Raw genomic sequence first — 16,730 nt, 5'->3', positions numbered from 1 at the left:
ACATTTTAAAGGCTGAAAATAGTTAGACTGTTTTCCTAAACAAAGCTCTGAACATCACTTAAATGCTGATGTTTATGAGGACACTTGAGCCCACTCGAAACTGTTGTGCCAAAGTGTCTAACGAGGCCCTCCAAACATGTTTGCTTGCTCTGAGTATACAGAGACTCAATTCTGATCTTGAGTTCAACAGATTAATTGTTGCAGACACCAAATAAGGGTAACAGTCATTTGCTCAAGGATAGAAAAGAAATCCAGTTGCTATTTCTGAAATATTTCTTTTCACTGAGAAAATATTCTGTTAAATAGTGTTCTGACTCTTTTCATTACTTTTTCTACCTTTTTCTTCTACTAGAAAAAGGTGGTATGGATCTTTTTTTCTTCTTCTTCTTCTTCTCCGCTGAGGCATATTGCCTTAGGTTAAAGGCCACATTGGCATTTTTGCTTGCTTGACTTCATGTTCTTAGTGTTCTGTGACATGGAAAAGTCTCTTCCATACAAAAGGTATCACGGACAGTTATCTCAAAACTGAATATTTAAATGTCGTTACTATATGGTACCTTGTAGAGATATTTTGTGGCTGTGGATGCTTATCTTGGCTCATGAGTTTCTTTTGGCTGGCCAATGAGTTTTTGTTTGCAGTTTATAGTTTGTTGCAAGACACATATTGCCAGTGTGACATGTTAAGGAAACAGCACTCGGGGTGTTTTTATAGTCACCATGGAGTAAAAACTTCATAAATTCCGAAAGTCAAGTTGGCATATCTCTAATTATTAATGAACGTGAGGCTGTTGACTCCTTCTCCCTCTAGCTTTCCCTGTGGTGTAACTGTGACGGTGTCAGGGCTGAGCAGCGTCCTAGCCCAGGGCCAGCGCGAACAGAACCGCTGCTGTTGCCGCAGTGCGGATTCCCCTGGTAGCAGGCAAAAAGCCGGGGAGAGCTGGAGGTCAGTGGAAGGGCCGTAACTGGGCTGTACGCTGCAGAAGTCTTGGCCGGTCTTTTCCTCTTAGGTGAGCTGGCTCTGTGCGATTGATTGACCCGGCAGCGTTGTCAGTGGTTTTCCTTGTCCCTTTAGCAGTTATTTCCTTATTTAGGATGGATGGATGTTCATGTGTCGTTATTTGCTATCCGGATTCAAAGCGGTGGTATGTTCTGTCGGCACGAAGCCATTTGGCAGCAGACTCTGATTTGTCCTCGGTTAGCGTGATCTGTGCGGAGCGGTCTGCAAAACGGTGACTTTTAGTTGTGGGGAATGATACTGTTATGTAAGTGTTGGGTGTGTCTAAGGACTTTATTGCTTCCTGTATAATGTCTTAAAATAGTCTGTGTCCACTGTTTCACTTTCTAATTAATGAGTCAATTCAGAGAAAGCAAGTTGTTAGTTAGCTTCAGGGTTATAAAGTAAAACAAGGTAATGAGAGGGTAGTGGGAGCATGATTAATGTTCTAACATGGCTATAACTCATTCATTTGAGCTTGAAAATTTTAAATCAAAGTATTATCAAAGCTCGTATCTTTGCTGATTTTATTCTGCTTTTTTTTTTTAATTTAACACAGATTTTTATCAGCCTAGTTTTACAGAAAGTGAAAAGATTTTAAATTTGAGACTTGTGTTCCCTTCTGTTAGTCCAATTACTTCTCCAACATACACTCAGATATATAATCTCAAATATAATCTCAGTTCAGGTCCAAACACTATAGAAATCAAATTTAGTAGTTTTCCTTTAACTTTTTCCTTAATCTGACATGACGTTAGGCACTTAACTTCATTTTTAACTCTTTTGAAACTGCCCAGTCACAGATAAACAAATACATAAAGTATTAATGGGCCAATTATAAGATTCCTATGGTTAAGTTTTTAATTACACACAGTTAATTCTGTGCCCTTTAGAACTGTAATTTTTAATTGAATAAACTGTTGCTGGTTTGCAAGACTCTAGCAAGCGAATCACCGTTAGGCTCTTTGTTCCAACGAATCCTCGCATCCTGGGGTTTGCCTTTTACGCGCTCACTGGGTGCTCGTCCTCGCCGTGCGTGTTTCCCGTGAGGAGCAGTGAGCAACGCGGACTGAATGGAGCAGGCTGCGAGGTCTTGGCACGGTTGTTGATGACTTGAGAGCTCGCGAGTCGAGGAGAAGCCAGGACTTAGTGTGAAGGTCTGTGATCATCTCTCGGTATTCCTGTACGGAATACACAGGGCTGTATGAGAGAAGTAGTTTCATTTGTTGTATTTATCTGTAATGTAAAGGGAAAATCATCTACACAAGCTGGCTTAAAGATAGGTCGTTTTAGTATGTTAGGGCAAGGGTTGTTTTGCACTACTGAATATTTAAGTTTTATAGTGACAACTTTCACAGCTGCGTTTAGTAAGAATAACTCTATAAGAAGAACATGTCCATAAGTAGCATAAACTGTCATCTCTCTGTTGACTTTGTTTCAGCTGCAGCACTTTACACTAACCGAAGATCTGACCCATAGACAGCTATGTACAGATAACTAATATTATATTTAGAAGCTGGAACTTGCCATAGATAAGCAAAGCAGTGCGGGGAACAGGCAGAAGGAAAATTCTGTTGAATCGTATAAGCTTCTGGTAACTGTATTTTGTGGCAATGAAAATTAATGCTGAGATTATCTAATTTTACAGCAAATTGGTGTGGTTTTAATATTTGATTTGCTTATTCATAGAAGTAAAATTTAAGTCTTAAGTTGCAGTTCCCTTTCTTAGGGTTATGAAAAGCTTTTAATTGTATAATGTATCTTCTCTATACAAAACTATTGCGTGTTTGTTTGAAGTTCTTTAATCTTAAACTGTTGTAGACCATTATGTATTGACATATGAGGGAGATTATTTTAGGATAATCTGTTATATCTAAGTAAACATAGAAAGAAGTTGCTCGTATAGCAGTTATGGATCATTAAACTATAAAGAGATGTAGATGTGATCAACTAAAAGTGAGTTGCCGGTAGTTTGAATAATAGGAGTGTGGTCTGGAATGCTGCCAAATATGATCATGGAATAATCATTCTTTTCTCTAAATGTAAAAATATTTCTTACCCTTTCCTATACACAAGATAAAAAACAAATGGAAAAACTGATGGTACAGAAAAAACAGCAAAACTGAAAAATCACTGTCATAGTGTAAGCAAGATTTTCCTCTGATTTCTAGCTATAGTAATTTTAAGAATTGTCAGTAGTAATAGTAGGTAAAAATTTTCAAAGGAGAATGTAATTTTAAAGATTTACAGCATCTTTCAAACAAAAAAAAATCCAGTAGCACTGGTTATCTTATTCTATCTTCAGAGGCCAAAACTAATTAAAGCATTTTTAAGAGTTGTTTTATTTAGCTGTCTTTGATTACATGTGTCACTATACAGTAAGTATTTGAATGATCCCATTTCATGAGCAAACACTTATTTTTACATCTGTGTATTACGAGGTTGATGTTATCATTTCATTTTTCCTTCCTTCCTTCCTGTATTAACAAAGGCATATCAATAATAAAAAAAAATACTGCTTGGAGTAGCTTAAATGATCTTCATCTCCCACAGATGCATGCTGTGGACACAGTGCATGAAACCATGGCCATGCTAGAATCAGTAGAAATGTTCTAATGTACTTTTGAACTGTGTTTTCAGTCCCATCTATTCTGACCTCTCAGGTTTGCTATACTACGCTGGCCATGGCTACGAAAACTATGGAAACAGCTTCATGGTCCCTATTGATGCTCCAAATCCCTACCGATCTGCAAACTGTCTGTGTGTACAGAACATCCTCAAACTGATGCAGGAAAAAGAGACAGGACTCAATGTATTCCTACTGGATATGTGTCGGAAAAGGTAGAACTAATCTAATCTGATCATTCATGAATAGTGAAAACTAACATTACATATTTGAGAGGTGTTTTTGCTTCGTGATGCAGGGAGGAGGTATAATGACTGTAGTTTTGGGAACAAAGTATGAAGTTCAGTTTATTCGTCCCAGCAATAGATTATAACTGGGCCTACTTTAAAAAAGAATAAATAAAAATAACCAGCTACTTTGGGAAAATAGCAAGGAAGCTTGGGAGAAAGCTGGTCTACAAGCTGAGGAAAAGCCTTTCATCTAGATTGAGAACTCAGTGCCCTTGAAAGCTCATGGTTCTGAGAATTCACAGCCGGAACCCTTTTAAAGTCAATAGGAGTCATTCATAGACTTATTTTGCGTTTGGCACCAGATAGAAATGTGAAGCTGGTGATTCAGCTTTCTGTTTCCACGTGCAGGTACTTGCCTCTTGACTTGAATGAGAGTTATTTCAGTTCTTTTGTTTGTTTGTTTAAAAGTTATAAAGTGTCAGCCTTGTTAGTTAGAAGTGAAGTTAGGCATCTTACAGAAGAAAAGTGAATCTTTTCCCTTGTATCTTTAACCATCTTTATGATTTCGGGGAGGAAGGAGAACCTGCATGATCAAAGACATGTTAGTTTGACAGAAGGGCTGAAGTACTCATTTTAGAACTCTTAAGAGGCATGGATTTTGTGGACTGCTTTTATGCTGAGGAAATTGTGTCTTTATTTAGAGCTTAAAAATCAACTGGTTCAGCAGGTTTTTCTAAACAAAGTGCTGTTTTCTTTCCCTGTTAAGAGAAGATAAATACCGTGCCTGATTCAGCTTGCCCTTGAAATCAGCTCTTCCGTCAGCACTTCCGAAAGTCAATCTCTAAGGACCATCTATGTTTTGTAATAGAAAATTGCTAGCGCCTTCATGTTTGCAGAGCCTGTCAACTTCACTGCTAATGAAATGCCCATGATCTAATTCAGCTTCACAATCTGCTATCCAAATAGAAAATATTGCTGCATAACCCGTGTGTCAACATTGCAGACACCATGATTTCAATGAAAGAATTCAAATAGTTTTCATTGTAGCCTAAAATGGCTTGTCATCATCAGAGACTTTTTGCAGAGATTTTGCCAAATTCAATATTGGTTAATATAGCATGCCCTCGTAAGCATGCCCTCATCTGCTAACGCGTAATACCTGACTGTCTTTGCAGTCTTTTCATGAAGGGTTTTGATGATGCTGGGTTGTCTTTAGCTGTCAGGATTCGTTCAGAGTTGTAAGAGGGGAAGAAAAATACTGTGTTTCTGAACTAAGTTGCTTGGTATTTTGAATAACTGTAGAGTTTGTTACTGTTATTATTTCTCAAATTTTTTTTTTTATGTTTCCATTTATTGCAGAAATGAATATGATGACACAATTCCCATTTTAGATGCTCTGAAGGTTACAGCCAACATTGTTTTTGGATATGCAACGTAAGGAAACTTTTTTTTTTCCTTGCTATGCCACAGAGATTTTTGAAGCCAGAGCAGACCACTGAGATTGTATAGCTAATCTTTTAGAGAAGAATGCCAATTATGGTGTTAAAGGGCCAATAACTTACCCTTATCTGTATCTTCTCACTATCTTTTTGACTTCATTCCTCAAATCATTCAATTCACTGTGGAATGTCGGGGAAGAAGCCAGCCAACTGTAGAAATGCGTATTTACTGATTTCCATTAAGTAATATTCCTATTCAGATATAGGCTAATGCTGGTGATGGAACTGCGTCAGCAACTCCGGAATTGCTGAACAGTGTTCCTGATTTTTATTTTAATAGTTAATTGTAGGAATGCTCTAATTGTAATCTAAGTACTATTTATTAGAGATTAAAAATCACAGAGGAGGAAAAAGCAAAGTTTACCCACAAGCCCATAATGTTTCATTTGTTTGTGCTAACTTATTTTGGGGGGGGGGGGGGGTCCTCTCTCATTGTGTCCTGTATGTTGCTAATGGTATTTACCAGTCTTTACCTGTGCGCGAGGTCCAGTACTGTGGAGCAGTTGAACTGTAACCTACATGCTGCACCCTATGTGGTCATGTGTCTCCTGTGTTAATACAAATTAAATTTCTAGAAAGCGTATAGGTGTTAAACATACAAATAAATTATTGGAAGAGATTGACCACTGCTTTTCCTTTTCTAGGTATAAAGAAAAAAGCTACAACTGCAATTGAAATTATTTGAGGAGGTTACTTATGCTGAAATGTAAATAACCTTTCACTATTAGTTTTCAAATTAAATGCAAAAGCTATTGACTAGAAATAGTCAAGAGCTTTAGTAATCTTCTATGAAAAATTTAAGCTCCTCATATAAACTGAATTTGATATCATCTCTGGTATGGTTTTGTTATAAGCATGAAATCTTCCCAGATGAGTTGGTTGCAAATGAACATTGCAATGCTACAAAGAGCAGGCTGGCTCTAGACTTAACCTGGTTTTTAAATTGTAGGATTTCCTTCCCTCGCATTCCCAAACAAAACTTTTCTCCATTTGTCCTCGTGTTGATCTTAAGTCATATAACATTTATGATGTCTTTCCTTGTCTGATATTGGTGATCTCATAGGTGCCAAGGAGCAGAAGCCTTTGAAATTCAGCACTCTGGGTTAGCCAATGGGATTTTCATGAAGTTCTTGAAGGAGCGCTTGTTAGAAGACAAGAAGATTACTGTACTGCTAGATGAAGTTGCAGAAGGTGAACTCCGGCTTACTGCATTAACTGTCTTCTCAGCCTGCATTATTTAAACACTTCCTTGCTTAACTGTCATTCTTCTTGTACAGCAAATGTGGTACCCTTCTTTAAGCTCTTTCTTGTTGCATTTTGCTAAAATATCAGCTTTACCAAGAAGTGGGTGCTATTAGGCGGCAGATGAACAAAGTTTACCATTTGTAAAGAGATTTGAGCTTCTTCAAGATAGCGGTATTATACTCTTCTTTCTGGTGTACCTTGTTGCATGATGAACTACTCGTTCTGAAGTGTTTTTCTGCATGGAGCTTTGAATTGTCCGTCCACTAAAACTAGTCTGCAGTCTCATGGTGTCTGATGCTACTGGTAGTCCACTCACTTCCATGTTCATTTTAGCAATCAGCTGAGCCCTGCCTACCTCTGAGTATGCTCTAGTGATGATAATTACTTGCTCTTTGTCGAAAAGCGTAAGTGTACATCAAAGGGCAATCCACTGTTTTAGTGTACTCTGTTCAGTTATTGTCTTCTGTAACTGACAAGAGAAGCAGTAAAGTGAAAACTGCTGAAAGAAAATGTATTGCTTCTGTGCAAGCATTTCCTCAAAGCACAGAAGAACAGATACAGCCATTAACAAAGAGCTGTCTGTGTATTATCCCATTATTTGTAGGTAAATCATTGTCCTTTTGAATAAAGGCACTGTCTGGCTCCCTAACATTAGGGAATTCAAATCTACATAATCAGCCGAGTTCTGCTGTGGTTTCCAATATGCTTGGTGGGACGACAGGTCTGTAATGGAAGCCATAATTTGGCCCAATCTGTCTTTTGGCTCCAAAAAGCAGAAAAAATACAAAAGGCTCCTAAATGCACAGTAGAGTTGTCAGCAGGTCAGACTGTTGAAGATGGGAGGCAAAGGTTAAAATGACAGAACTTCTGTCAGTGCTCTAGCAAGAAAGGTTGACTAGCTAAAATATAAGCATGCAATCTGTATCAAACTGATAGCAATAGGAATCCAGCACCAGCAGAATGTGAACCGAAATGGTGCTTCTTGGTTACCATTTCTTTGTTTGTCTGGATTGTCTTCCTTGTCTTTTTGCTTTTTGTTGGTACATTGCTTGACTAGATCCCATAAAACAAACTTACTGTTCATATTTTCTATGTTACCTGTTAAACTTTTCATGAAGTTTCTGTGAAAAGTTTAATGAAACTTGTGTTCTTCAGAAGATGTCAAAATTATTCTGAAGAAATAAATAAGATCTGTAGATGTTAAGACTAAAATGTTAATCTCAAAGCTTAGGGTTGAAATTGATTTTTTCCTTGGTTTCAAACAGAGCTTCCTGTGTTGCAGTTTATGCTCATTGCCTCTTGTCCTGTCACAGGGCACCACTGAAGAGTCTGACTCTGTCATCTTTACACCCTGCCTTCAGATATTTATACGCATTGATAAGATACCCCTTAAGCCTTCTCTTCAGGCTAAACAGTCCCAACCTCTCCTCATTATGTCAGATGCTCCAATCCTTTAATCATCTTCATGGCCCTTCACTGGACTCACTCCAGTAACTCCATCTCTCTTGTATTGGGAGCCCAGCACTGGACACAGCCCTAGCAAGGCCACATTTGGAGTGCTGAGTAGAGGGGAAGGATCACCTCCCTTGACCTGTTGGCAATACTTCTCCTAATGCAGCCCAGGACACCACTGGCCTTGGCCACAAGGACACATTGCTGCCTCAACCTGTTGTCCGCCAGGACCCCCAGGGCCTTCTCCACAGAGCTGCTTTCCAGCAGGTCAGCCCCCAACCTGTACTGGTGCAGGGGGTTATTCCTCCCTAGGTGCAGGACCTTTGTTGAACTTCATGAGGTTCCTCTCCACCCAGCTCTCCAGCCTGTCCAGGTCCCTCTGGGTTGCAGTGCAACCACGTGGTGCATTAGCCGCTCCTCACCATTCGGTAAACCTCTGCAAACTTGCTGAGGGTGCGCTCTGTCCCATCATCCAGGTCATTAATGAAGATGTTAAATAGTGTTGGCCCCAGTATCAACCCCTGGGATATGCGCTAGTTACTGGCTTCCAGTTTATTACGTTCTTTAGAAATCGCCTCCAGTAGTATTATTCACATGCTTAAAATTAGTCACACAAATTACAGCCTTGCTGAGTCAGAGCCATAATGTTGCTTGAACTAACTTTGAAAAATGTGCGAGCATCCTGAAAAGCAGACATGCAAAACCCTCAGAATTCTTTTGCGGTATCTGGCACACTGCTTTAGCTTTGGATGAATGAACAACTGAGAAGGGAGTGCTTCTGAAAATGCAAGTTTACATGAAAATAATATGGAAAAGGAAAAAAAAAACATGTAAGTGGAAGATCAGTGTAGAAACAGATTGGTTAGAAGTTTATATATAGACATATGACTAAGTATGATTTGCATTGATGGCTGTGTTATCTAACAAGGTTGTATGTGCAGTATAACAGATCTGATAGGTATGTAGCCTTAATATGGTTAAATTCCGGTTTTGCAAGTTCCCCGTGCATTTCAAACATGCATCACTTTTTAGTGCAACATTGTGACAGATATCTGAAGACTGTAGGGGTTTTGTTGTAATTTTATATACAAAAGGAAGTAGTTAATTTAGTTAGAATTTCCACAGCATTGATTTTGAGAGAAATTATTTGCATCTTATTTTTAGATATGGGCAAGTGTCACCTTACCAAAGGCAAGCAAGCTTTGGAGATCCGCAGCAGTTTGTCTGAGAAAAGGGCATTAACTGATCCCATTCAACAAACCGTATCTTCTGCAGAGTCTCTGGCACGGAATCTACAGTGGGCCAAAGCTCATGGTACAGTACAATCTGCTTTTAGATGATCCTACTTGCAAGGTGGGAATTTCATATTAGAGTGTTACATCACTTGAACTAAAATAGTTCCCTCAAAAATATGAGGATGAACTTCTTACTGATCTCTAGTTCATGGAAATATGTTTTTCATGGGCTGTAATATTCAACAGAAATGGAAGAAATTCAAGTTAATATCTGAATTTTCATTAGTATTTTCAGATCTTAAGCATTCTTGGTTTGGGGGTTACCTGTACATGAGATTGTAATGAAAAATGTGACATCCAGAGTTTAAGACCAACAGACACTATTGGGGATAGTCACTCTATGCTCTGTTTATATTTGTGACATTTCTAGGACATCAGTAATCTCATTCTAAAGCATCTGAAATCACCAGGGGAACTGTGCAGTAAAAAATGTCCTCTACAGTGATGGAAGTGGAGTTTTAGATAAATACAACTGAGACAGTTAACTAAAATTAGGGTGACATAGATTCTTACTTGTGGAATCAAGCCTTTAATTCTTCTCTGTTAAATGACTGAAATGCAAAGCAAAAATTCTAAAGACAATGTTATTTTACAATTTATACGTTTTAATCTATGTGTAGAAGAGAATGTATTTGGAATTTGGGAAGAGAACAACCTTTATATTTGTATAAAGGTATATCTATGTTAATGTTGTTGCAGTATAATAATTCCCTTAAAAATCTGCTTCACATGGGAGTAGAAAAATCAGTGCAAAGCACACAGACACAAAATGATGTTGATCCTTGAGCACTTGTAGATATTTTCCTGTGGCTTGAGCAAGATACAAAATATAAAGAAGGGAAGCGCTGTGGACCAGAATTTGTGAATATGTACAGATGCTGTGGAAAGAAAAAGAGTGAACCTGACTTTTTTTTGTTCTGCTGTCAAATTCAAAGGTTCTTAAAATGTTATAGCTGTGACTACTGTATGTAGGAAGTGTACTGTATTAACCTTACTAGTTTGATTAAAGCATAAACAAATTCTTGGGGCAGCAAGCTATATTCTGGTCACATTTAATGTTGCTGTGCTAGTTGCACAGAGATTGGAAGAAAACCGGCGAAGTGGCATTTGAAGTCAGCTCTCTAGAGCAGTGTCAGTCAGTTACCGGGTGACACTGCACGTAGAAAACAGTATTGCTGCCTGGTTAGCTTCTGACAGTTGCTTCAGTACAAATACATAAGTGATAGGTAGAGGGAGGGCAGGAGGAAGAGGTCTATACCTTTACAACTTTTGAATATCTCAAAAAAATAAAAAAAAAGACATATGTTAAGTTTTATTTAAAATGTAATAATGTGTTATCTATTTGCAGAGCTCCCAGAAAGTATGTATCTTGAATTCAAATGTGGTGTTCAGATTCAGCTGGGATTTGCAGCAGAGTTTTCCAATGTCATGATAATCTACACGCGCATAGTAAAGAAGCCACCTGAAATAGTAGTTTGCAGAGCCTACGTTACAGACTTTGCGCTCGTAAGTGCTTCCTATTGCTGGTTCAGTGATCTGATCCACTCAAGTTGACAACAGTCTGGTCTGTCCATGTCAGACTGCACCTTTCATAATAAAATGAATGTAAAATGTTAAAACCAAGTGCACATGTGTACATCTGTATATACAAATATCTATATAAAAATGTAAAAATGAATCTCTGATCGTCTTTTTCCATCTCCTTTTGCTTTTCACCATCTAATATCCAGTACTTACATTTAATTAAAGAAGTTTAATGTCAGTAGTCCCTATGAGAGCTGAGGACAAATCTCTCTTGCAGGACAAGGTTTATTTGACTTTAACTTTACAGTTCTCTGCACCTGAGTGGACTCCTGTCCAATTCCACTGACATTACTCAGCTGAGCAGTGTGAAGTGAAGGATGAGAGTAAATGCAAAAGCTCCTTAGAGGCAGAAAACATTCTTTCTGTAAAGCACTTAGGACGCTACTGATGCTTTATAAATAAAATATCTGAGTTAATTTGCATAATAAATACATGTATTTATAACTCGGAGAATTACTGTTATGGTACCTTATTTCATAGCAGGATTTAGGTAACAAAGAGCAACCTTTAAGGAAGCACAGCAAGTCTGAGAGGAAGCATCAGCAAAAGAGAGTAACCTAAACAAATGTGACTTCTTCCACCTGTGATTAACAATGATTTTAGCAACTTTTGCATGTTATCCAAGACTGGTGTTTTCTTTCCTTTTTAGAAGAAGAAAATGCTGACATTAACAAAGGAAATGCTCCTAACTATTTTAGAACTGAACTCAATTCAGTTCTCATTTCTTTCTTGCAATAGGACCTGGATGTGGATCCTAAAGAGGCCAATAAAGGAACTCCTGAGGAAACTGGAAGCTATTTAGTATCGAAGGACCTTCCCAAACACTGTCTTTACACCAGGCTAAGTTCACTGCAGAAGCTAAAGGTTAATATATTTGCGAAGATCACCTTGTGCACATTGTGGGGATGTTCTTATGTTTCATAGCTCAATGAGAATGAAGTAGAGTTGCGTCTTAGGAAGTCATCAGTAGGAGATGAAAATGTCGTACATCATCTCCTTCCGTTCCAACGTGTGCTCTTGGGCATGTAGTTTTTGAAGGCTTCTCACTTTAGCATGGCACCATAAGGTTTTTTTCTGTATCTCGTGTTGTGAACATCTGTGCTGGACATCACTTGGTATGTCATTCCCAACGCTTCTGGCAGGTGGTGAAATATAAATGCTTCTAGAAATAAAAACTATCAGGTGAGCAAGTATTAACCAAAAGAGGTACTCAGATAAACCAGTTCTGAGGTACTTTCAGACAGTGAAGGGGACAGAAACATTAGATTAATTTTACTGTCATCTCTGATAAGCAGGTACGTTCGTGAGGGACTTGTGTTTCTGACTTTGCCTGCAGTAGCAGGAAACCAGATTTTCTAGCCTGTGAGATACCTTGTGCACACAGACTGAAACATGATTCAGATCTGCTACTTGCATGTCCTGTACAGGGATAGGTTGATTTGGATTACCTAAATTTTAAATAGAATTTGAAGCAGTAGAGGGAAATTGAACCTTGAATAAACATGGAACGCACCTAATTCCTTCATAGCTTACGATGATTAGCCTGAAGAGCTATGAGAATAACACTGTCTGTGACAGAAGCATCTAATGTCTGTCACATGGGTCAAAAAGGAAAATGGGAAAATAACCGTAAGAAGACCAGGAAAAGTGTATCAGGATAAGAGACCATTGGAGATGTCTGACTGCTTTCATGGGTGTAAGGAGAGTTTGCAAGAATTTTATGTGAATAGACTCCTTTTGCAATCCCACTGATTTCTCAGGTGTATTGAGCAGCATCAGTCCAGAACCGTCACCTTTCTTGTAGTACGTATGTAGTTGATGAGGTTAACAGTCTTGCTTAGTATGTGTCTTTAGCTCCTGAAAAGGTTAGTCATCTCCTCCAGTAAATTATTCCTCTGGAGAAGTTTACTGTACTGTTTATTTGGGGGAAGTGTAACTTTTTTTTTTTTCCTTCCATTGCAGGAGCACTTGGTCTTCACTGTTTGTCTGCACTATGAGTATCCAGGAATAGAAGATACAATGGATGAAAGGAAGGAAGTTAACGTTGGGAAGCCCCTTATTGCTAAATTAGGCCTTCATCATGGATTCAAAAATAATAGCTGTCTTCAGACCTGTTGCGTGGCTAATAACCCTTTTCATAAACAAGTGGAATCAAGTCCAGTGACAACTAAATACTATTTACCTAGTCATCACCAACCAAATTCCTGTCCAGGGGTTTATCATCCAAACACTGTTTGTTCAGACAGCATTAGACAACCAGAGGCATGTTCTTGCAATGGGACTTCAGGTATGTTAACGTCAAGACACGAAGTACGGAATTACTCACCCCCTGTGGAAAAGAGTAACATACCAATAGAGACAACTGATGACACTGTTGAACTAGAATTCCTTCTTTCTGACAACCTCAGACTCTCTAAACAGCAATAGCTGTGGTGTGTGCAGAACGGACCAGAGTTTCTTTTGTGAACTGGCAAACATCCATGTTTTATCCATCTTCTGGAGTTTGGGGTCTTTGTGACAAAGGGATTAGGGTGTCTAGAGATGTACTGAGGTTGAGGGTGTGATGTAGGCTGGTCTGTTCTACTCTCAGGGAAAACTTCTCAGATCCAAAGAGACAAAACTGGACTGATAGATTTAGGAATAAAAAAGCATGATTTTTGTATTTTCTCCTACCATTTGAAGTCTGATACAGGTAAAAACCTGAACTCCTCTGAGTTCCCATCCATGAACTGGAAGGCAAACAGCGAAAGCACGGAGAGGCAAGCATGCATCCCTGCGAGGAAGCTGCCCATCTCCGATAGGGAGAGAATGCACCGAACCCTGGTGTTGGTGTCAAAGTCTCCCCTGAGAGAGTAGAGCCTTGGATCTTCCCTGCTGCTTCTCCTCCATTACCTATTGGCATTGTAAGATTTACTGTAAATGTATGTTTTCTGAATCTTGTGTTTTCAGATGACAATTGTTTATCCTGTACAAAAACAAAATAACCATGTATAGTAGTCAGAGGAAAAATGTTGACAAAAGTAAGCAGGAAAAGGAATTTCCGTGTTCTGTATGCTTTAACTTGATTTTTAAAAATCTGTTAGCCACAAAATGATAAATATTGTTTGATATCCAGGTATTTTCATACATACTGCATTAAAATAAGATTTTATGTATTAGTGTATGTTATAACAGCCTCCTGTTGAGCATGTAAGATAATACATAATGCAACTGAACTGAGCAAAGAGGGAGTTTTTCCAGAAGTGAAGATGTGGTCAGTGTTTTAATATTTCAGTGTTAAAAATCACATCCCCTTCAATCCTCAGTTTCTTTTCCTGCTCATGTATGTATTACGATCAATTGTTGATGCTCTGCTCTCTTGGGGTAGCTAATAATGAGCTTCTATTGCATTCTGCTTTCTCCTCTCTGGTCAGATGTCCAATACTTGGTAGAACCTGACAGATAGATGAAGAGCAGGGCAGGGAAAATAAAACATGTGAGGGGGGAAAGAGGAACTGGGCCAGTAAACTAGCATTATCACTTTTTTAAGGGCATTAGATTGCAAATCATCAGAAGGAAGAAAGTCGCAAGTTCATACTGTGGTAGATTGCTCTCATGAAAATCTTTCTTTCATGTCAAATATTTTTAAGATTTTTATTGATCTGATTTGTGGAGAGGTGGACTTCTGTTCAGGATGAACAATAAATTGAAATGTGAGATGCGATTAAATATAAGGTTCATGGTTGTTAAAAGTGTCTCTCTGTCCATAACAAGTGAAGCGGTGCGTGGTCAATCTCACAGTAAGACGTGCTGAAGACTAAAGATATTTGGGCAAGATGAATGAAAACTTTGAGGTTTGTCCATCTTAAGTGCAGGGATGATGTTCCTGGACACTAGCCCTTGCTTTTTTGTGGTGATGTAAAAAGGAAAAAAAAAAAAATCCTACTCAGTTCCTTTCCAGGCCAAATTCATTCATATTCTTTCAAATAAAAATGTTGAAGGAAGAGAAGGAAGAGTCTTACCCACAACTGTGAAAACCCAAGGTAATGATTCCAGCACACAAAAACAGTTAAATGCTAAAACTACTTTAAATCCCATCTGCAGAAGATGAAGGACACTTGCTTCATCTCACTGCCTGATGCTTACTGTATATCATGTTGCAGCCTCTTTTACCTGTGTGCATTGGCTCTGGAGCTCAAAGGTGGAGTTCATCTCTCCATAGACTAGATGTCAAAAGTACACTAGGCTTGTAGGGCCTCTAGCCTCTAGGACCAGAATTTCACTATTCAGTGTGGAGGCAGAGGCACCTTCAGAAGGCAAATGATCCCATACTGAGAGAGAAATGAACTACTTTCATGCAGTGCTTCATTACTTGGTCGATCAGCGGGAGCATAGGGAGCTAGCTTGGGCTGGCTGCTGAACTTCTGAGATACCTCAGATCAGATGCGATGAAGGAATTGATCTCAGGTGACTCACTTCTAATAGGAACTTGTCTGGGGAAAGGAAGCTGGCAAAATTTTTTGATCTGTTTTCAGGAAAGGGCAGTTCTTGCTTACCAAACTGCTTGGCATGTTCAGGTTGAATAATTCCAAAAAAGGCACATTAACTTGTTAAATGCTTGGGTTTGCTTCAAAATAATGAAAAATCTGTTATTTACATATATGTATCTGGCAATTAGTTTGAAAACATTTAGAGATGTTTTATTTGGTCTTTAAAAGTCTTGGTGCTTTGAAAGGATAAATATATTAGTAGTATGTGAGGTAATTACTGTTCAAGGAAGTTATATGGGCAATAGCCTCTCCTGCCCTGATAATACTGATAAGCAGTATTGCTTTGATTAAAACTTATTTTCCCTTAAATTATTTACCCTGCCTTGAAATAACTTTTGACATTTGGAAAAATCATTGTAGTGCTTTACATTAAATAGGTAGCAAAAAATAAAGAAAAGAATAAGAGAATATTTGATTCTCATCGATACTATTGAGAAACCAGATTAACTCTTCAGCTGAGAATGCTGCCTTCTGGTGGGACCTAGTCTTATACAGCCTTATAACATTTTGGCTGGACGCTGAGGGAGATGCTGTTTGTGGTCATAACGAGTCTAATCCAGCTTGGAGTATTAACAGAATTGTTAACTAGATCTATTGATCTTCAAATTTATGCTGAAAGATGGATGTACCTTGCTAGCAGATATACATGAATATTAATGTATTTATTTCCATAATGACAGACATGGTTGAAGTAATCTGCAAATGAGCTTGATTTTCTAATTTTCTTCTTTGGAGAGTATTAAATAGATATTTTTTAATGAATGAGATGTACCTATGCATTAATTATTCTGTATAAGTGTCATAAATCAAAATTATAGCTTGAGATATGATCTAGTACTGTAATATTTAGCTGATACTTTGTCACAGTTTTCTATTTTGTATGGAGACTTATTCCTTTTCTTACTGTTGCAATAAGCTATGGTCCACAGAAAGATATGTCTGTGCATACATAGTTGCTATATTTTTGTGCTCCTCCTAGTTTAAAAAAAAAAACACAAAACAAAACTGGATTAAAACAATGCTTATAGTAGGAGCAAAGTTTCCTTTCCTTAAGGAAAAAGAAGGGGAGATCTGAACCATGAGCTTCAGCTGAAGTTAAAAATGTCTGTACTCTGGACCTGTACACATTTTCCAAACTGAGCACTCAGTGATGGAGGATAGTTTTTACAAGTTTATATGTCTTCTAACTTCTGATATCCTAATTTTCTTGCTGGTGAAGCCTAGGTGATATTTCTCCATCGTCTCACAAAGGTGTCCAAACCAATTTCAGTAATAT

The 16,730-nt window shown here is 38.2% G+C and overlaps 1 protein-coding gene across 1 annotated transcript in view; it reads left to right on the top strand.

The window, feature by feature from the left end:
• Positions 1–14,083, top strand: part of MALT1 (MALT1 paracaspase) — a 38,804-nt gene extending 24,721 nt beyond the window's left edge. The window contains exons 10-16 of the mRNA XM_026070095.1: positions 3,658–3,835; positions 5,210–5,284; positions 6,413–6,540; positions 9,211–9,360; positions 10,690–10,847; positions 11,664–11,789; positions 12,888–14,083. Of these exons, the coding sequence (XP_025925880.1) occupies positions 3,658–3,835; positions 5,210–5,284; positions 6,413–6,540; positions 9,211–9,360; positions 10,690–10,847; positions 11,664–11,789; positions 12,888–13,352 (1,280 nt within the window). The 3' untranslated portion in view covers positions 13,353–14,083. The remainder of the gene's footprint in view (positions 1–3,657; positions 3,836–5,209; positions 5,285–6,412; positions 6,541–9,210; positions 9,361–10,689; positions 10,848–11,663; positions 11,790–12,887) is intronic.
• Positions 14,084–16,730: the final 2,647 nt, after the last annotated feature.

Source organism: Apteryx rowi, unplaced genomic scaffold (genome assembly GCF_003343035.1).
Source record: "Apteryx rowi isolate R43461 unplaced genomic scaffold, aptRow1 scaffold_304, whole genome shotgun sequence".
Taxonomy (NCBI): Eukaryota; Metazoa; Chordata; class Aves; order Apterygiformes; family Apterygidae; genus Apteryx; species Apteryx rowi.
This window is presented reverse-complemented; position numbering and strand designations above follow the sequence as displayed.